Raw genomic sequence first — 22,085 nt, 5'->3', positions numbered from 1 at the left:
GGTGACGCGTGCAAAGGGCGCGGAGCCGGCAGGCATGCAGCCACGCTGCGGGGTCTGCGGGCCTGTGAGTCTGAGGGTCGGGCCTGTGATTTGGAGGACTTGGACCTGGCCAGGCAAACTTTGGCAAAGTGTCCTTTCTTGCCGCAGTCGCTACAGTTCGCGTTCCGAGCCGGGCAATGCTGCCTGGTGTGCTGGCTCTGGCCGCAAAAGTAGCAGGGCAGCCCCCTGGGATGGGCAGGCAGCCGTGCGGCACAGGCCTGGGGTACTCTCTGGTCGGGTGTCCACGAGGGTCGCGTGGTCAGAGGGGAAAGCGTTGAGGCTCTGGAACGCTACTTCTAGGAAGTTGGCTAGTTTTACCGTCTCTTCTAGGTCAAGGGCGCCCTTCTCGAGCAGGCACTGTCTGACGTAGTTGGACCGGACTCCAGCCACGTAGGTGTCCCGGACGGCGAGTTCCATGTGTTGGTAGGCCGTGACAGCCTGTAGTTGCAGCTTTGCGCGAGGACTTTGAGGTTGCATAGGTACTCCTCCAGCGACTCCCCGGGGCGTTGGTGGCGAGTGGTGAGGAGATGCCGTGCGAACACTTTGTTCACTGGCCTCACGTATAGGCGCTTCAGCATCGCGAGCACGTCTGCGTATGTGGTCGCTTCCTCGAGTTGCACGGAGATTCGATGGCTCACCTGGGCGTGGAGGAAGCTCAGCTTCTGTTCGGCGGTGACAGAGGGCGAGGAAGAGGTGGCGAGGTAGGCCTTGAAACACCTGAGCCAGTGTGAAAAAATCCCTTTGGCTTCCGAGGCCTGTGGGCCGAGTTCCAGTCGGTCAGGTTTGAGGGCTGCTTCCATCGCGATATTATAGTTGATTAAATTGATGGGACCATCAATTCACACAAGACAGAGAGTTGAAGTGAACAGTGGCTTTAATCAACTAGAACAGTGCCTGCCTGCGACTGCTCTGCACTGAGAGCTGCCTACAGGACAGCTGCTCTATATACCTCCCCTCAAGGGGGGGGGGGGGGGGGGGGGGGAGCCCACAAGGGCACCAACATGATCCAAGCGGTGTAATACAGTGCAATGGTCCATAGGTGGAGCCCACATGGGCAACAGCATAGTACAATGTAATACAATGCAATGTAAATGGTTACCATAATTTCACCACATTCTGCAATGCCGGGAGATGGGGGCCGAGTACAGTTGGGGTTCTGCAGTGCCGGGAGATGGGGGTAGGGGATTCGCAGTACAGGGGAGGGTACAGGGGTTTTGCAGTGGTGCTGGGTGGGGAAGGGGTGCAGTGTTCTGGAGCGCTGATAGGGGCTTTGCAGTGATGCTGGATGGGGTTTGCAGCGCGGGGGAGGGCTGTAGGGATTTTCCAGTGGTGCTGGGTGGATGTGTGCAGGGACGGTATAGGGCAGGGGTGGGCAAACTACGGCCCACGGGCCGCAAGGTCTTTATGCGGCCCACCAATTCATTAAAAAAAAAAGTTTAAAACATTTTTTTTAAGGTTAATGGGGGGGGGGGGGCTGTTGGGTTACTTACTGGTATAGGGTGGATACGTTGACTTGAGTAGGGTGATCATTGCTCGGCACAACATCGAGGGCCGAAGGGCCTGTTCTGTGCTGTACTGTTCTATATGAGACGCCCAGAATCATAACCGGGTGAAGTAATTATTTTACTTAATATACTATGCGGCCCTTTAAAATTGTGAATTTCTGAATGTGGCTCTTGCACGGAAAAGTTTGCCCACCCCTGGTATAGGGGCTTTGCAGTGGTGCTGGGCGGATGTGTGCAGGGACGGTATAGGGGCTTTGCAGTGGTGCTGGGTGGGGTAGGGGGATTGCAATGCAGGAAGGGGTGCAGGGATGTTGAACCCCTGGTTAGTGAGGTGGGAAAAGGGGCATTGTAGAATAGTGAGGTGGGTGTCGTGGTGCTGGGTGGGGCTGTGCAAAGGGGGGGAGGGGGGGGTTTGCAGTGGTGCTGGGTGGGGTTGTGCAGGGAGGCTTTAGGGATTTGGCAGTGGTGCTGGGTGGGGTTGTGCAGGGAGGGTGTTTTGCCTTAAGCGTGTAAGGGCTTTGCAGTGGTGATGGGCAGTGACAGGGGATGGGGGTAGAGGTGGTGCAATGCTGCGGCAGCCGCCTCAGTACCGGCGGCGCGGGCTCGCGCTCTCTGCTCTTTGGAAGGTTGCGCGGGCGGCTCGCGCGCGCTGACGGTTTGTTGCCCCGGTAACGGAGCAGGCGGCGGAAGATGGAGCCGGACTCGCTGCACCGGCAGCTCTCGGTCACCATCGCTCACATTGTGCAGCGGCTCCGCGGCTCGAAGCTGCACTCGGAGTTGGAGCGGGAGGCGAGGGTGAGTCCGGACCCGGCGGGGACGAGGTTTGGGGTTTCGACATCGAGGAGTCTGTTCTCCAGCCGAGTCCAAATCCAGGCCTGGGCCCTCCTGGCTCCAGCTGCATTCCTTATACAAAGATAAATAAATAGCATGAAATAGGCGAGCTGTCCATTGTAACTGGAGCAGAATTTAATTGCATGGTGTAGCCGAGCAGCATCCAGAGGATCAGGGTTAGGTTGATGCTGTCGATCACACCGCCCCTTCCCCTTTTGATACACCCGCTCTCTGTTTCCAACATAACCTGGATTGAACGTGGTTTTCTCCCCCAAGACCAGTGCTTCTGGGAAATGAGGGGAACTCCTTTCTCTCTCTTTAAGAACCGTGCCCTAAGAGGGCATTGTCACCATGGGCCTCATGTTAAACATGCTCTGTAGGTGTGGATCATCTTTGCTGGCCGTATCATCCTGCTTGTGAGACTCTTCAGCAAGATCAAAATACTGGAAATTTGAAATATAAACAGAAAATGCTCAGCAGGTCTGGCAGCATCTGTGGAGACAGGAGCAGTTAATGTTTTGAGTCTGGATGAAGAGCCATACAGACTCAAAACATTAACTCTGCTGCTCGTTCCACAGATGCTACTAGACCCGCAGAGGTTTCCAGCATTTTCTGGTTTTATTTCTTTGGATAGATCGTCCTTTGACTACATTGATCTTCTCCATTAGCACCAGAGATTCTAAATCATTGGGTGCGATTCTCCGCGCCCCCCACGCCAGGTGGGAGAATAGCGGGAGGGCCTCCCGACATTTTTCACGCCCTCCCGCTATTCTCCCCCCCCCCCACGCTCGACCCACGCCACGAATCGCCACTCGCCATTTTTTACGGCGAGTGGCGATTCTCCGAGGCCGATGGGCCGAGCGGTCGGGCCTTCACGGCCGTTTCAACACGGCAGCAAACACACCTGCTCGCTGCCGTCGTGAAACGGGCGCCAGGTGCCCGTTTGGGGCATCTGGGGGCCCGATTGGCATGGCAGTACCACGGCCATGCCAAGGGGGGCAAATGCCCGCGATCGGTGGGCACCGATCGCGGGCCGTGTGTCTGTAATGGACGCACTCTTTTCCCTCTGCCGCCCGGCAAGATCAAGCCGCCACGTCTAGCGGGGCGGCTGAGGGAAAAGACGGCAACTGCGCATGCGCGGGTTGGCGTTGTCCAACCTGCGCATGCGCAGCCGACGTCATCGGCCGCGACGCTTGACGTGCGGCCTTGACGACCGTCTTCAAGGCAGTGATGCACGCTCCTAGCCCCGCCCGGGGGGGAGAATCGGCCCCGGAAGTGGGCGTGAAGGCTACCGTGAGTCACGGCCTGTCCCACGGCAGCCTTTACGATTCTCCGCATTTGCGGAGAATCTCACCCATTATTTCTTATTGCATGACCAAGAAAATCCATTGGATCTTCCCGATCATGGTTAGCAGAGCTCTCGAGCGGCACGGTGGCGCAATGGTTAGCACTGCTGCCATACGGTGCCGAGGAACCGGGTTCAATCCTGGCCCTGGATCACTGTCCATGTGGAGTTTGCATATTCTTCTCATGTCTGCGTGGGTCTTACCCCCACAACCTAAAATATGTGCAGGGTAGATGGATTGGCCATGCTAAATTGGCCCTTAATTGGAACAACACTTTTTTTGCAAAGTTTTCCATCAAATTTTGATTGAGCTGTGATTTTGTCCTCTGCTTGATCTTTTGCCAACGTTACCACTCTCAAGCAAAAACCTGAAATTTCAAATTTTCAGAGTCAGTCACAGGAGATATCAGTAAGTGGCTCAATCGGCTCTTCAAACCCTATTATTGGCCTGTATGCTGTTCAGGAATTGGGAATTGACCCTGTTAGGCAAGGGCACTTTGAAGTCCCAGATTTAAATGCTCATCTAGACAATTATTTCATTTCAGATACTTGATATTCTGCTGCTTGGATGTTGCACCATTGATTAAAGGGCATTTTCATAGAACACATTGAATAGCTTGACTGGCAATTCAATTTGTGATTATTGATTTAAGTACTATATTTTTTGGATTAATCTTTCAAGTATTGAAAACAGTCAATAAGTCACCCCACTTGTTTTCTTCTTGGGTTAGTCAACCATAATGGCCTGAATTTTCATCCTCAAGTTAGGAAAATTCCCAACTCAGCTTGGCTGCCTTGGGAAAAGTGCCTGCAAAGGTTGGATTGTCATTGCTGGAGGCCTGGTGCAGGCTGGAGTCAGAGTAGCTGATGAAAGAAGTGTGGAGGCAGCCACAAGGGCTGCATGTAAAGGCCTGCCTCGGTGCTGTGTGACATTGTATCAGTGAAAATGAAATCACATAGACTCTCTCCCTCACTTGTAATGTTCTAATGTTCTAAATCACGTCTCACAGTCCTTCACCCTCAAAACACTCCTAGTGCCTCACCTCATCAATGCCACAGCATGCCCCCCCACCCCCATGTGCTCTCGTGATTCCATGCCAAGCTCTACCCTTCCACACACCCCTTATACTCCCTCATGCCCCTTTATCAAGCTTTACCCTACCCCCATGTCACCTCATGCTTGTATGCCCCTCTACCCACCCTCCATGACTCCTCATGCCAAACTGTTGCACTTCCATGCCAATTGACCCACTGTAACCTTTTGGGTACAACAAACCCCTATAGTGTAATGGGATGTGCAAAAAATTGTTTTGAAAAAAAGTAATCCATTGTTTACGTTCTCCCAAGCTTGAAAACAAAAACTGGACAGCAGGGTAATAAAAGTGTCAACCATCTGGGCCCTTTGAAGTTTGAAAAACCACAAACCACAAGCTGGTGAAAACACTTAAGTTGTGTCAAAAACAATGTGAAATTGACCACAGATCAAAGAGCTGAACTGTCAATCAAATAATATTCTCTCTGGGTGCAGGTGTTCAGTTCTTCTCATAGATGTAAGCATACATAATAAAGCTGATATCTCATTCTTTGGCTCCGAGTCAAATTTGATTGATATTGTTCCTTCTTTCACCATTTTACTGGGTTCTCAATGTTTTTGAGAATGTTTTTAAGTGCACGTTGTTGTAATATCTGGTTCCAAAATTATAACTTATTAGATATTTTATGATTTTGATTTCCAGTTTTGCAAATTCTTCCCTGCCATAGTGATTGGAGAAATGTTCTCAAAATTAACCTCAAAGGAAAGTGTTGTGCTCTTTTTATACATTTTTAAAGTTAATTCTAAAAAATTAATCTGCGGGATATGGACGTCGCTGGCTCGGCCAGTATTTATTGCCCATCCCCAGTTTCTCTTCAGAAGGCGGTGGTGAACCGCTGCAGTCACGGAGCTGTAGATACAACCACAGTGCTGTTAGGGTGTTCCAGGATTTTAACCCAGCGACAGTGCGGGAATGGTGATATATTTACTTGGAGGGGAACCTCCAGGTGGTAGGGTTCCCAGGTATCTGCTGTTCTTGTCCTTCCAAATAATCATCATCATGGGTTTTCAAGGTGCTGCCTAAGGTGAGTTACTGCCGTGCATCTTGGAGATGGTACACATGGCTGTCGTTGTTCATCGGTTGCAGAGGGATTGAATCAAGCGGGCTGCTTTGTCCTGGATGGTGTTGAGCTTCTTGAGTGTTGTTGCAGCTGCACTCATCTAGGCAAGTGGAGAGTATACCATTACACTCCTGACTTGTGCCTTATTGATGGTGGACATGTTTTGGGGTTCAGGAGGTGAGTTACTCGCTGTAGAATTCCTAGCCTTTGACCTGCTCTGGTAGCCACAGTATTAATATGATCATCTCTTGTAGGAGGTGGTTATTGCTTGGCACTTGTGTGGTGTGAATGTAACTTGCCACCTGTCAGCCCAAACCTGGATATTGTCCAGGTCTTGTTGCATTTGGACATGGACTGCTTCATTATCTGAGGAGTGGCAAATGGTGCTGAACAATGTTCAGTTATCTGCGAACATTCCCACTTTTGACCTTATAATGGAAGGGAGGTCATTGATAAAGCAGCTGAATATGGTTGGGCCTGGGACACTATCCTGAGGAACTCCTGCAATGATGTCCTGAAGCTGAGATGATTGATCTCCAACTACCAGAGCCATCTTCCTTTGTACCAGGTATGACTCCAACCAGCGGAGAGTTTCTCCCCCTGATTCCCATTGACTCCAGTTTTGGTAGGGCTCCTTGATGCCATACTTGGTCAAATGCTGCATTAATGTCAAGGGCATTCACTCTCATCTCACCTCTGGCATTCACCCCTTTTGTCCATGTTTGAACCAGGGCTGTAATGAGGTCAGGAGCTGAGTCATCTTGGTGGAACTCAAACTGAGTGTATGTGAGCAGGTTATTGTTGGGTAAGTGCTGCTTGATAGCACTGTTGATGACTCCTTCCATCACTTTACTGATGATGAAGAGTAGACAGATAGGGCAGAAATTGGCTGGATTAGATTTATCCTGCTTTTTTGCGTGCAGGACACACCTGGGCTATTTTCCACATTGCTGGGTAGATGCCAGTGTGTAGCTGTACTGGAACAGCTTGGCGAAGGGCGTGGCAAGTTCTGGAGCACAAGTCTTCAGTACTATTGCCGGGATATTATCAGGGCCCATAGCCTTTGCAGTATCCAGTGCCTTCAATCGTTTCTTGATATCGCATGGAGTGAATCGTATTGGCTGAAGACTGAATAAAAGCAAATTACTGTAGATGCTGGAATTTGAAACCAAAAGAGAAAATGCTGGAAAATCTCAGCAGGTCTGGCAGCATCTGTAGGGAGAGAAAAGAGCTTTGACAAAGGGTCATCTGGACTGAAAACATTAGCTCTTTTCTCTCCCTACAGATGCTGCCTGACCTGCTGAGATTTTCCAGCATTTTCTCTTTTTTTTTAATAAACAATTTTATTCAGCATTTTCTCTTTTGACTGAAGACTGACATCTGTGATGCAGGAGACGTGCAGAGGAGACTGAGATGGATCATCCACTCGGCACGTCTGGCTGTAGATTGTTGCGAATGCTTCACCCTTGTCTTTTGCACAGATGAGGTTGAAGATATTTGTGGAGTCTCCAGTTGTTTAATTGTCCACCACCATTCACGCCTGGATGTGGCAGGACTACAGAGCTTTGACCTGATCCGTTGGTTGTGGGATCGCTTGGCTCTGTCTATTACCTGCTGCTTGTGGTGTTTGGCATTCAAGCAGTCCTGTGTTGTAGCTTCACCAGGTTGACGCCTCATTTTTAGGTATGTCTGGTGTTGCTGCTGGCATGCTCTCCTTCATTCTTCATTGAACCGGGGGTTGATCCCTTGGCTTGGTGGTAATAATAGAGCGGGGGATATGCCAGGCCATGAGGTTGCAGATTGTGGTTGAATACAATTCTACTTCTGTTAATGGCCCACAGCGCCTCATGGATGTCCAGTCTTGAGTTGCTAGATCTGTTCGAAGTCTATCCCATTTAGCCTGGTGATGGCACCACACAACACAAAGGATGATATCCTCAACGTGAACGTGGGCATTTGGGCGTGATCTACCGGCTGTTCATGACAGTAGGATATTCCGGTCCCACGCGGGCGCACGGGTTTCCTGGCGATGAGGGGATGCAGACACGGGAAATCGGATTGACACCTGCAGGGTTGGTAAACCCTGCTGGTGGGCCGCCTCCACCACAAAAAACACGGGGCGGGGTTGGTCGGTAAATCTCGCCCTGCATCTTCACAAGGACTGTGGTGGTCACTTCTGATACTGTCATTTAAAAAAACAAAATTCCAATGAAGGGCAATTTAGTGTGGCCAATCCACCTACCCGGCACATCTCTGGGTTGTGGGGGTGAGACCCACGCTGACACGGGGAGAATGTGCAAACTCCACATAGACAGTGACCCGGGCATGGATCGAACCCGGGTCCTCAGCGGCGTGAGGCAGCAGTGCTAACCACTGTGCTACCGTGCCGTCCCCCTTATCAATATTGTCATGGACAGATGCATCTGCAGCAGGCAGGTTGGCGAGGAGTAGGTCAAGTATGTTTTCCCTCTTGTTGGTTCCCTCACCACCTGCAGTCCTAGTCTAGCAGCTATACACTTTAGGACCTGGCCAGCTAGGTCTGGGGTGGTACTGCCGTGCCACTCTTGGTGATGGACATTGAATTCCCCCACCCAGAGTATATTTTGTTCCTTTGCCACCCTCAGTGCTTCCTCTGTAGTGTTCAACATGGAGGAGTACTGATTCATCAGGTGATGGTGGACGGTACATGGTGATCAGCAAGGGTTTCCTTGCCCGTGTTTGATCTGAGGTCATGAGACCTCATGGGATCCAGAGTCGATGTTAAGGCAACTCCCACCCGACTGTATACCACTCTTCTCCTACCTCTGCTGGGTCCATCCTGCTGGTGAGACAGGACATACCCAGGAGTAGTGATAGTGGTGTCTGGGACATTGTCTGTAAGGTATCATTCTGTGAGTATGACTATGTCAGGCTGTTGTTTGACTAGTTTGTGAGACAGCTCTCCCAACTTTGGCACTATACCCCGGTTGTTAGTAAGGAGGACTTTGCAGGGTAAACAGGGTTTGCCGATGTCGTTTCCGGTGCCTTGGTCAGTGATAATAATAATATTTATTGTCACAAGTAGGCTTACATTAACACTGAAGTTACTGTGAAAATCCCCTAGTTGCGACATTCCGGCGCCTGTTCGGGTGCATTGAGAGAGAATTCAGAATGTCCAATTCACCCAACAAGCACATCTTTTGGGACTTGCGAGAGGAAACCAGAGCACCCGGAGGAAACTCACGCAGACACGGGGAGAACATGCAAGCTCCACACAGACAGTGACCCAAGCCGGGAATCGAACCTGGGACCCTGGCGCTGTGAAGCAACAGTGCCATCCACTGTGCTACCGTGCAGCCCATACCCAGGTGGTTTTTCCGGTTTAATTCCTTTCTTGTTATTTTGTAGCAGTTGAATACAACTGAGTGGCTTTCGGAGGGCATTTAAAAATCAACCACACTGCTGCGGTTCTGGAGTCACGTGGGCAAGACCTGGTAAAGACGGCAGATTTCCTTCCCTAAAGAATATTAATGAACCAGATGGGTTTTTACGACAGACAATCTACAATGGTTTCATAGTCATCATTAGACTTTTAATTGCAGATATTTTATTGAGTTTAAATTCCACCACCTGCTGTGGTGGGATTCGAACCCGGGTCTCCCAGATCCTGGTTCCATGGATTACTAGTCCAGCGACAATACCACTTCGCTATGGCCTCCCTCATTGTTGCATTTGTATAGCTCTGAATGGAATTATTATTATTTTTGCAGATGGCTTAAGGCCAGAGTTGGATTTGTTTAATTGTTGTTTTATGTTGAGTGGGACATGCTTGAAAAATTAGGGTGTATTAGCTCCAGTCAAGATTTTGGTTTGTATCGCATTGCTTTGAGTGTTATTTCTTAATTCCTGTGAACAACAATTCATCTATCAAATTAGCATTCATTTTCCAGTTCTCTTTCTCCCCCCACCCCAGAATTCTTTGCAATTTGATTTCCTCTTTCAAAATCACATATATGCAGTTTCAGATATATCCAGTTGTTGACGGGTTTTATCAGAAAAGTCCAGGAGGTTTACATTTGAACGCATTGCTTTCATGTTTACAGATTATGATAAGTTTGGAGAGGATGCCGCTATGGAGTTCCTCAGTGAGTGATTGAAATATTGGTATTTGTGCTTTCTCAAACTGCCAAAAAACATTTTATTAAGGCATTTTATTAAGGCATTCCGACACTCCAAAAATCACTATCTCTGGACTCATAGATTTACATAGAATTTACAGTGCAGAAGGAGGCCATTCGGCCCATCGAGTCTGCACCGGCTCCTGGAAAGAGCACCCTACCCAAGGTTAACACCTCCACCCTATCCCCATAACACTTAGGGCAATTTTGGACACTAAGGGCAATTTATCATGGCCAATCCACCTAACCTGCACATCTTTGGACTGTGGGAGGAAACCGGAGCACCCGGAGGAAACCCACGCACACACGGGGAGGATGTGCAGACTCCGCACAGACAGTGACCCAAGCTGGAATCGAACCTGGGACCCTGGAGCTGTGAAGCGATTGTGCTATCCACAATGCTACCGTGCTGCCACCCTAGATTTTAGTACTGTGGACGTGACATCTGCAAATCCCTGCCAGAGTCCCCTAAGCTTCGGGCATGCCCAAAACATGTGGACATGATTTGTGGGCCTTCCCGCACACCTCTCACACATGTTCTCTACCCCAAAAAACCTGCTCATCCAGGCCACCGTCATGTGTGCCCGGTGTAATACCTTGTATCAGGCTGAGTCTGGCACATGATGAGGACATGTTGACTCAGCTCAGAGCATCCTCCCATAGGCCCGCCTCTAACTCCTTTCCTAACTCATCTTCCCATTTATGTTTTATCTCACCTATCTGGGTTTCCTCCCACTCCATAAGTTCTTTATAGATTTCCAATATCTTCCCCTCCCCCACCCCCATTCTAGAAACCACTTTTGTCCTGTATCCCCAGCGGTGGGAGAAGCAGAAAGATCGAAACCTGCCTTCGCACAAAATCCCTCACCTGCAGATAACGAAACTCATTCCCTCCCGGCAATTCAAACTCCTCTTCCAGATCCTCTAAGCAGGAAAAGCACTCATCAATAATCAGGACCCCCAGCCTCTCAATCCCTGCTCTCTGCCAGCTCCGAAACCCCCCCATCCATCCTCCCCAGTACAAACTGGTGATTCCATAAATTGGTGCCCACACCGACGCTCCCTCGACTCCCATATGCTTCCGCCACTGCCCCCAAAGTCTCAGAGTCTCCGCTAACACCGGGCTTGTGGCGTAACGGGCTGGCGGGAACGGCAAAGGAGCCGTTACCAATGCCCCAAACTTGTGCCCTTACATGAGACCGCCTCCACCTTCTCCCACACTGACCCCTCCCCCACTACCCACTTCCTAATCATGGCTATATTTGCCACCCAGTAGTAATTCCTAAAGTTCGGTAGTGCCAGCCACCTCTCCCGCTGTACTCCAGCAGCACTTTCCTTACTCGTGGAGTTTTACCCGCCCACCCGAACCCAGATATGACCCTATTCACCCGCTTAAAAATGACATTTGGTATAAAAATAGGGAGGCACTGGAAAACAAATAGAAATCTCAGGAGAACCGTCATCTTTACGGTCTGTACCCTCCCCGCCAGTGACAACGGGAGCATGTCGCAATTCCGAAAGTCCTCCATTTGTTCAACTAATCGGGCCAGATTTAATTTGTGTAGCTGCCCCCAACCCTGTGCCACCTGAATGCCCAAATAGCAAAAACTCCCTCCCACCACTTTAAACGGTAACTCCCCAGTCTCCTCTCCTGCCTCCTTGCCTGGATCACAAAAACCTCTATTTTACCCATATTCAATTTGCGCCGGAATGTGGCGACTAGGGGCTTTCACAGTAACTTAATTGAAGCCTACTCGTGACAATAAGCGATTTTCATTTTATTTTTCATTTCATTATTCCTGCCTGCAGGTAACACTTTAATGGAAGATTAAGAACAGCATGGGGGGTGACTAATGTTACGTATGGTGGGGGAAAAAGAAGCACTTGTAAATATAAGTGTGAGAGAGGGACCAACGCCCGCTCTGGCGCATGGAGGTGGGGCTGCTGGCAGATGAGGAGGTGGCCGGAAGGGTCCGGGGGTGTATCGAGAGATACCTCGAGGCCAATGATAACGGGGAGGTTCGGGTGGGGACGGTCTGGGAGGCATTGAAGGCGGTGATGAGGGGGGAATTGATCTCCATCCGAACCCATAGGGAGAGGGGGGAGCAGAGTGAAAGGGAAAGACTGATAGGGGAGATGGTGCAGGTGGATAGGAGATACGCGGAGGCCCCAGAGGAGGGATTGCTGGGGGAGAGGCGTAGCCTTCAGGCCAGATTTGACCTACTGACGACCAGAAAGGCGGAAGCTTAGTGGAGGAAAGCACAGGGGGCGGTGTATGAATACGGGGAGAAGGCGAGCAGGATGCTGGCGCACCAGCTCCGGAAGCGAGACGCGGCCAGGGAGATTGGGGGAGTGATGGATAGAGCTGGGAAGGTGGTGCGGAGGGGGGTGGATGTCAATGGGGTCTTCAGGGACTTCTATGGGGAATTGTACCGGTCTGAACCCCCGGTGGAGGGGGGTGGAATGGGGCGCTTCTTGGACAAGTTGCGATTCCCGAGGGTGGAAGAGGAGCAGGTGGAGGGACTAGGGGCGCCGATCGAGCTGGAGGAGATGGTCAAAGGGATAGGGAGTATGCAGTCGGGGAAGGCGCCGGGGCCGGACGGGTTTCCGGCTGAATTCTATAAAAAGTATTTGGACCTGTTGGGCCCCCTGTTGGTCTGGACCTTTAACGAGGCAAGGGAGGGGGGGGGCTCTGCCCCCAACTATGTCACGGGCGCTGATTTCCTTGATCCTGAAGCGGGACAAGGACCCTCTGCAGTGTGGATCATATAGGCCGATTTCGCTGCTGAACGCCGACGCTAAGCTGCTGGCAAAGATCCTGGCCACTAGAATAGAGGATTGTGTGCCTGGGGTCATACATGAGGACCAGACGGGGTTTGTGAAGAGAAGGCAGCTGAACACAAACGTACGAAGGCTCCTCAACGTCATTATGATGCCGGCTGTGGAAGGGGAGGCGGAGATAGTGGTGGCATTAGACGCGGAGAAGGCCTTTGATAGGGTTGAGAGGGAGTACTTGTGGGAGGTGTTGGAGAGGTTCGGGTTTGGGGAGGGGTTTATCCGGTGGGTGAGGTTGCTCTACGAGGCCCCGATGGCAAGTGTAGCCACAAATAGGAGGAGGTCGGAGTACTTTTGGCTGTATCGGGGGACGAGACGGGGTGCCCCCTGTCCCCCTTGCTCTTCGCGTTGGCGATTGAGCCCCTGGCGATGGCACTGAGGGAGTCAGGGAACTGGAGGGGCCTGGTGCGGGGTGGGGAGGAGCATCTAGTGTCGCTGTACGTAGACGACCTGTTGCTGTATGTGGCGGACCCGGTGGGGGGGATGCCGGAGGTGATGAGGATTCTTAGGGAATTCGGGGGTTTCTCGGGGTATAAGTTGAACCTGGGCAAGAGTGAGGTGTTTGTGGTGCATCCGGGGGATCAAGAGGAGGGGATTGGTAGGCTCCCATTGAAGCAGGCAGGGAAGAGCTTCAGGTACCTAGGGGTCCAGGTGGCGGGGAGCTGGGGGGCCCTGCACAAGCTCAACCTCACAAGATTGGTGGAGCAGATGGAGGAGGAGTTTAAGAGATGGGATATGTTACCGCTGTCACTGGCGGGGAGGGTGCAGTCCGTCAAGATGACGGTGCTGCCGAGGTTTTTGTTCCTGTTCCAGTGCCTCCCCATCCTTATCCCGAAGGCCTTTTTTCGGAGGGTCAACAGGAGTATCACGGGATTTGTGTGGGCGCATGGGACTCCGAGGGTTCGAAGAGTGTTCCTGGAATGAGGCAGGGATAGGGGGGGGCTGGCGCTGCCCAACCTCTGTGGGTACTACTGGGCGGCCAACGCAGCGATGGTGCGTAAGTGGGTAATGGACGAGGAAGGGGCAGCGTGGAAGAGGATGGAGGCGGCGTCTTGTGTGGGCACGAGCCTGGAGGCACTAGTAACGGCGCCGTTGCCGCTCCCTCCAACGAGGTATACCACGAGCCCGGTGGTGGCGGCTACCCTCAAAATTTGGGGGCAATGGAGATATCACAGGGGAGAAATGGGGGGCTCGATGGAGGGCCCGATACGGGGGAACCATCGGTTCGTCCCAGGGAGCATTGATGGTGGATTTCTGGGCTGGCACAGGGCAGGGGTTAGGAGGTTGAGGGACCTGTTTGTGGAGGGGAGGTTCGCGAGCTTGGGGGAGTTCGAGGGGAAGTTTGGGCTCCCCCCGGGGAACATGTTTCGGTACATGCAGGTTAGGGCGTTTGTCAGGCGGCAGATGGAGGGGTTCCCCTTGTTGCCCCCACGTGGGGTACGGGACAGGGTGCTCTCGGGGGTGTGGGTTGGAGGAGGGAGGATTTCGGACATATACCGGCTAATGCAGGAGGTAGACGAGGCCTCGGTGGAGGAACTGAAGGGTAAATGGGAAGAGGAGCTGGGTGAGGAGATTGAGGAGGGGACGTGGGCGGATGCCCTGGAGAGAGTGAATTCCTCCTCTTCCTGTGCGAGGCTTAGCCTCATACAGTTCAAGGTGCTGCATAGGGCCCACATGACTGGGTCGAGGATGAGCAGGTTTCTCGGGGGCGAGGACAGGTGTGCTAGGTGCTCGGGGAGCCCAGCGAACCACGCCCATATGTTTTGGGCGTGCCCAGCGTTGGGGGAGTTTTGGAAGGGGGTAGCAAGGACGGTGTCGAGGGTGGTGGGATCCAGGGTCGAGCCAGGCTGGGGACTCGCAATTTTTGGGGTTGCAGTGGAGCCGGGAGTGCAGGAGGCGATAGAGGCCGGTGTTCTGGCCTTTGCGTCCCTAGTAGCCCGGAGGAGGATCTTGCTCCAATGGAAGGATGCGAGGCCCCCAAGCGTCGAGGCCTGGATCTCTGATATGGCGGGGTTCATTAAATTGGAGAGGGTGAAATTTGCCCTGAGGGGATCAGTACAAGGGTTTTTCAGGCGGTGGCAGCCTTTTCTGGACTTCCTGGTGGAACGGTAGGGAAATAGGCCGACAGCAGCAGCAACCCGGGAGGGGGGTAAGGATTGGGGGGAGGGAGAACTGTGCACATGGGTTTGTGGAGGGTGCTATCTCTTTTTTGTTTTTTTTCTGTTTTCGTTTTCTTTTTCTTTGTTTTTGTTCTTTCCTTTTGTTTGAAGTTGCTCTTGAAGCTGGGGGGGGGGGGGGGGGTATTGTTCATGGGGTGTTGCCGCGGTTGTGTGTTAATAGAGCTAAGATGTTTATATTTTGTATTTTGTAAAAATTTCAATAAAAATTATTTTTTAAAAAAAGTAAATATAAGTGTGCGCAGTAAAAGCCACATTGTGATGTGAATCTGGTGTTCTGAACTATATCTGTTTTATTATTTTCACAATAGTGAGTATGTTATGGGAAATTTAGCAAAATGATCCATTGGGGGGATTTTATTTCAAAGAGTAAGTCAATTTGGGAGTTGCTGGGAGTTAAAAGCGCTGAAATTAAGCATGTCGGGACGGTAGCTCCAAACCGCTGACCGTTGCATTTTACTGCAGCACATTTGGCTACAAGCCAGGAGGACCATTGGGAGGTGAGGGTTGCCAAGTTAGATATTTTAATAGCTCATTAAAAGCTATTTTAACAGTTTTCAACTTTTATTGTTGTAGCATTGGTTTCCCAGGCCTGGAACATTTCAGGGAAGGCAAGATGAGAACACATAGACAGTGGAAGGAATTGAATAAATGATAAGCAAGAAAATCCCATAAGTATTGAGATGTCACACCTGCTTTATTGTCTAAATGAAATGCATTTGCTCACAGTACTTGTTTTGAGAATATGTTTTCGTTATTTTGGAAACTTCCACAATTTTGAAGATTTATGTTCCTGACCTCGACTTTTCATTCTCATACATCAGATCAGCACCATTCAAACTTATGCTGCCGTAGCTTTGTCCTCTGATGAGGACCAATGGAGTGCCACAAGCTGGAGCCTCAGATATTTACAATCTATATTAGTGACTAAGATACATTCTTCCCTGTTCTTTTGTCTTAGTTTGATGGCAATGCAAAGCTAGTTAGAAACATAAATTATGAGGATAACATAGAGGCTGCAGACAGATGTTGACATTAAGTGAGTGGACAACAAGATGGCAGATGGAGTATAATGTGGGGAAGTGTGAAGTTATTTACCTTTTTTTGGAAGAATAGGAAAGCTGAATATTTTTTTAAAGTATTGAATTGTAAATGTCATCTTCGGAAGCAATTGGGTTAGCATGCAGATATAGCAAGCAATTAGGAAGGAAATAGCACATTTGTCTTTATTGCAAGGGATGGACTACAGAAATAAAGTTTTACAAATATTGTACAGTTTCAGTGAGACAACATCTGGAGTATTGTGTGCAGTTTTGGTCATCATGTTTAAGGAAGGATATACTTGCATTTGAGGTAGTATAGCGAAGGGTTACTAGGTTCATCCCAGGGATGAGAAGGTGTTCCTGTGATAAGAGGCTGAGTAAATTGGGCCTATGTTTTCTGGAGTTTAGAAGAGTGAGAGGTGATCTCATTGAAACGCACAAGATTTTGAAGGGGCCTGATGAGGTGGACACAGAAGCTGTTTCTGCCGGCTGGTGAATCTAAACCATGGGGGCACTGTATAAGGGGCCGATCATTTAGGATTGCGATGAAAATAAATTTCTTTACTCAATATGGGCAGCACGGTAGCACAAGTGGATAGCACTGTGGCTTCACAGTGCCAGGGTTCCAGGTTCAATTCCCCGCTGGGCCACTGTCTGTGTGGAGTCTGCACGTTCTCCCCGTATCTGTGTGGGTTTCCTCCAGGTGCTCCGGTTTCCTCCCACAGTCCAAATACGTGCAGGTTAGATGGATTGGCTATGCTTAGGAGGGGTTATTGGGTTACGGGGATAGGGTGGAAGTGACATCTTATGTAGGGTCGGCGCAGACTCGATGGGCCGAACGGCCCCCTTCTGTACTGTATGTTCTATATTCTATGTTCTATGTTTTAATAGGTTGTGAATCTTTTGAATTCTCTACCTCAGAGGGTTGTGAATTCTCCATCATTAACTATATCCCTGCCAGGGAGAGTGGGTGTGTGTTCCATCTCTGCAGGTCTTTTTTTCACTTCCACCAGGCTGGTCAGATTCCACTTGTGGACCCCTGTGACAAACCTGTCCGTGTCTGCAGGGGCCGCAAAGAAGCACACCCTGCCTTTTAACGTGACCCAGTGCTTGACTGGGTACAGCATCCCAAACCGAATGCCGTTTTTGTACAGCGCAGCCTTCGCCCTATTAAATTTGGCCCGGTGCTTGGCCAGGTCCACTTCAATGTTCTAATAAATTCGAATCCGGTGGCCTTCCCAGATCCAGTTTTGGTTTGTCTGACCCAGCGTCGGATTTGTTCCCTATCCTGGTACCGTTGCATCTTTGCAATTATTGCCCTCGGCTGCTCCCCGGTTTTGGCTTTGGGCGAAGTGACCGGTGCGTTATGTCGATTTCTGGTGTGTGGGGAAGCTATCCCTTTACACCAGGTTACCCAACATTTGGGCCACATAGTCTGTGGGGTTCCAACCTTCGATCCCCTCCTGTAGGCCCACTATTTGTAGGTTTTGTCAGCTCGACTGGTTCTGGGGCGGCCTCTCGTGCGGCAGGCTGGTCTCTCTTGCTCTGGCAAATCCGAGTCTCGCTGCATCGTGCGTCGACCGGTTCGGTTGTTTGCTTGTCCAGGCTTTTTCCACTCCTGGTTCACACTCGTCCTCTCGATTCACGGCTGTTTGACATTTTTCTCGCTCTCTGCTGTGTTTTGTAGTGGTGTGGGGATTTTATTTTATGTTAGCAGATGTTTTTTGGGTAAAAAGTGCCTATTTTGCAGGTTCATGGGAGGAGAGCCACCTGATGTGCGCAATTTCTCAGCACTTCGTCACCAGAAATGTTCCCATCAGTCTACTCTTGATCATCAACAAAGTGATGGAAGGTGCAGTCAACAGTGCTATCAAGCAACACTTTCATCGCACTTATGCTCAGTTTGGGTTCCATCAGGGCCACTCAGCTTCTGACACCATTACATTTTGGTCCAAAAATGGATCAGAGCTGAACTCAAAATGGTGAGGTGAGAGTGATTGCCCTTGACATCAAGGCAGCATTTGACCGAGTGTGACATCAAGGAGTGCTAGCAAAACTGAACTCAGTGGGAACCAAGGAGAAGCGCTTCACTGGTTGGAATCTTAACTACCGCGAAAGAAGATGGTTGTAACTGCTGGAGGTTAATCACCGTAGTCCTGGGATATTGCTGCAGCAGCTCCTCTTAGATCCAACGATATTCAGCTGCTATATCAATGGTCTTTCATCATAAGGTCAAAACTTGGCATGTTCGCTGATGATTACACAATGTTTAACATCATTCCCAACTCCTCAGGTACTGAAGCTGTCCATGTCTGTATACAGCAGGACCTGAACAACATTCAGGCATGTGCTAATAAGTGATAAGTAACATTTGCATCGCACAAACATCGGGCAACGACCATCTCCAACAAGATGGGGCGGCACAGTGGTTAGCACTGCTGCGTCACAGTGCCAGGGATGCAGGTTCGATTCTGATCTTGGGTGAATGTGTGAAGTTTGCATATTCTCTCCATGTCTGTGTGGGTTTCCTCTGGGTGCTCTGGTTTCCTCCCACAGTCCAAAGATGTGAAGGTTAGGTGGGATTACGAGGATAGGGCGGGGAATGGGCTCTTTCAGTTGGTCATTGCAGTCTTGACGGGCCGAATGGCCTCCTTCTGCACTGTAGGTATACTATGATTCTAAGAGAGAATCTACCCATCTCCCCTAACATTCAATGGCATTATCATTGTGGATTATCATTGATTTGAAACTGAACTGAACCAGCCACATGAATACTGTAGTCACAAGAGCAGGTCAGAGGCTGGGAGTCTTGTGGGAAGTAACTCATCTTGTGACTTCCCAAAGTCTGTCCACAATCGCCAAGGCATTAGCCAGGGGAATACTCTCCACTTGCCTGGATGAGTGCAGCTCCAACAACAGTCGAGAAGCTCTACAGCGGTATTTTTCTAATTTTTTTTCCTGGGTCCCACTTTTGCCAACCTTCGGGACCCACGCCAGCCGGCCTTCGCAACACACTTACCTTTAGCGCGAAAGTGGAGTCTGCTTGATCCTCATGACCGCACTTGAATCAGGTTCAAAGGAGACCAGACAATGCGCATATCAGGTGCAGACTTCAGCTAGTTCCTTTGTGCTGTCTTCTTTATGAAAATGGAAAATCCAACCTCGCAAATGTAGGTCGTCGTAAAGGGCAACAACGTCCAAATGTTTGATTTACTCAGCACTGGATACTCCTGGGAGATGCTACTCCAGAATGCTAACAGTCTCATGGGCTTTTGGTGTGTTTTTAATATGGTGTCACAGGTCAGCTACAGCAGCATATTCTTTTAATTTGGAGTCAGCGCTAAGTTAATAACTGACTCTGGGGGCTCAACCTCAAAAATAATTTTTCACCAACCGCTTCCCTTTCAAAATCCGAAACTTCTCTCATTTGCCAGTACTTCCCTGGATCTAACACACGTGGGCTTTGCATCCTTATTTGCATTGGCACAATTGACAAAACCATACGTCAAGAAATCATCTGTTGTGAGATCCTGTCCATTGAGTCTCTGGCCATCTCGTACTTTTAAGATAACGATCCGTCTTCACAGTCCTCTTGCCAGCAGCTGGAAAATGGAAGCAACTCTGCTCTGTGATTTGGTGCCAAAAACATGTACAAGGCACTTGATGTCAAATATACTTGCAGGGCGCTGACCTGTTCTCTGTTTCCGCTTTCTCGCCGGAAGAGTCCACGTGGCCTCATTTATTTTCGTTTAAAAGGTGGCAGCGTCCGCCATTCTCAATGTAAAATCCGGTAGCGGCCGCTGGATGCTTTTCCCTTGATCGGAACCACCACAGGAACGCTGCAGCCAATCGCCCCTTGACCCTCCTGACACCACCCGCAGGTCGCGAACCACACTTTTAAAAACCCTGCTTTGCAGCATCCAGTACAATGCAGCTAGCTTGATTGGCTCCCCAACCAGCATCTTAAACATTCACTCCCTCCACCATGGACACACAGTTGCAGCAGTGTGTACCATTTACAAGATGTATAGCATTGACACTTCTAAAACCATGACCTCTACCCCTTGAAGAACAGGTTATCAGATAGATGGGAACACCACCACCTCCAAGTTCCCCCCCATTTATTACACCTTCCTAACTTGGAACTATATCGCCATTTAATCACTCTTACTGGATCAAAATCCTGGAACTCTCTGACAGCACTGTGGGTGTTCCTATACCCCATAGACTGTGGCAGTTCAAGAAAGCAGCTCATCACCACTTTCCGAAGAGTAAGAAGGGCTGGAATGCAAACCCTATCCCAGTCAGCGACGCCCACATCCAATGAAAGAGGAAAAGAAAATTATCCCCAAAATATTGTAGAATTTGTCGGCCAGTACTTTTGCATTTAGGTACCTGTACTTTATTTGTGGGCATTAGTTTTCATTGCTCCAACTTTGGTAGCCATGACTTCAGCTTCCCTAACCTCTGAAATTCTCTCCCTAAACCTCAGCACCTCACTTCCTCTAAGATGTTCCTGAAAATCTACCTCGTTGAGCAAGCTTTTGATCACCTATCCTAATAGTTACCTCTGTGTCTCAGTGCCAGTTTTTGATTAATAATGCTCCTGTGAAGTGTCTTGGGATGTTTCAGTATGTTATTGGGGTTTTGTAATAAAAAATGATTCAAAAAGGTAGAAGTTAGGCGAAGACTTTTTATGTAGTGTTTGCACTATCCGAAACCGAACTGGTATGAAAAACTTTATTAAAAAAAGTGGATTGTTGCCAGAAAAAGACAAATGTATCATGGTATTGGGAAGTGGAGAAAGTGTTCCGGTTGGGGGTTGGTGGGGAATGCCAGCAGAATGGGGCTAAGTGGATTGTTTTTCTGAGAGTCTGCACAGATGCACCAAAAGGTCACCTGTATGATGTATGGTGAAATATTTTGTAGCCAAATTTGCTAAATACCAATTTACAGCAGATAACAGAGTTGGAGCTTAATATTACTTTTGTCATGTTGGACATTCATATAACTATGGAAGAATTAAAATGAAAAAAATCATATGGTGTATTTTTTTAAAATTGTTTTTATTAAAGCTTTTTTCAACCAGAATTTTTACAAAACAGAAAAATAAACAAAAAATATTTAACAAAACTAGGTGGCTGTTATCATTATACAAAAAGAAAATATACATTAAATAGACAATACCCCCACCTGAGCCCCCCCCGGATTGCTGCTGCTGCTGACATGCTCCCCTCGAAAGTCAAGGAAAGGCTGCCACTGCCGGAAGAACACCAGCAAGGACCCTCTCAAGGCAAACTTTATTCGCTCCATGCTGAGAAACCCAGCCATGTCACTCACCCAGGTCTCCATGCTCGGGGGTTTCGAGTCTCTCCACATTGACAAGATCCGTCTCCGGGCTGCCAGGGAGGCAAAGGCCAACACCTCGGCCTCTTTTGCTTCCTGCACTCCCAGATCCTCTGACACCCCAAAGATCGCTACTGTTGGGCTCAGCTTCACCCGCGTGTCCAAAATCCTGGACATAGCCCTCGCAAAGCCCTGCCAGAATTCTTTAAGCGCCGGGCATGCCCAAAACATATGGACATGGTTCGCTGGACTCCCTGAACACCTTGCGCACCTGTCCTCCACCCCAAAGAACTTGCTCATTCTCGCCGTCGTCATGTGAGCCCGGTGCACCACCTTAAACTGAATTAAACTGAGCCTGGCACATGATGCGGAAGAATTCACCCTGCCCAGGGCATCAGCCCACAGGCCCTCATCTAGCTCCTCGCCTAGCGCTTCCTCCCACTTGCCCTTCAGCTCCTCCACTGAGGCTTCCTTCACCTCCTGCAGCTCTTGGTATATGTCCGACACCTTCCCCCTCTCCTACCCAGATGCCTGACACCACCCTGTCCTGTACCCTTCAAGGGGGTAGCAGCGGAAATGTCCCCAAATGTTTTTTGAGGAAGTCATGGACTTGGAGGTATCTGAAGGCATTTCCCGGGGGCAGGCTGAACTTC

The 22,085-nt window shown here is 49.8% G+C and overlaps 1 protein-coding gene across 1 annotated transcript in view; it reads left to right on the top strand.

Moving 5' to 3' along the window:
* The first annotated feature begins 2,097 nt into the window (after positions 1–2,097).
* tbc1d19 (TBC1 domain family, member 19) overlaps positions 2,098–22,085 on the top strand; it is a 168,783-nt gene continuing 148,795 nt past the window's right edge. The window contains exon 1 of the mRNA XM_038791449.1: positions 2,098–2,339. Within this exon, the coding sequence (XP_038647377.1) occupies positions 2,235–2,339 (105 nt within the window). The 5' untranslated portion in view covers positions 2,098–2,234. The remainder of the gene's footprint in view (positions 2,340–22,085) is intronic.

This window comes from Scyliorhinus canicula, chromosome 3 (assembly GCF_902713615.1).
Source record: "Scyliorhinus canicula chromosome 3, sScyCan1.1, whole genome shotgun sequence".
In the NCBI taxonomy this organism is placed as follows: Eukaryota; Metazoa; Chordata; class Chondrichthyes; order Carcharhiniformes; family Scyliorhinidae; genus Scyliorhinus; species Scyliorhinus canicula.
Note: the sequence above shows the minus strand (reverse complement) of the source record. Positions and strands in the feature narration are given on the sequence as shown.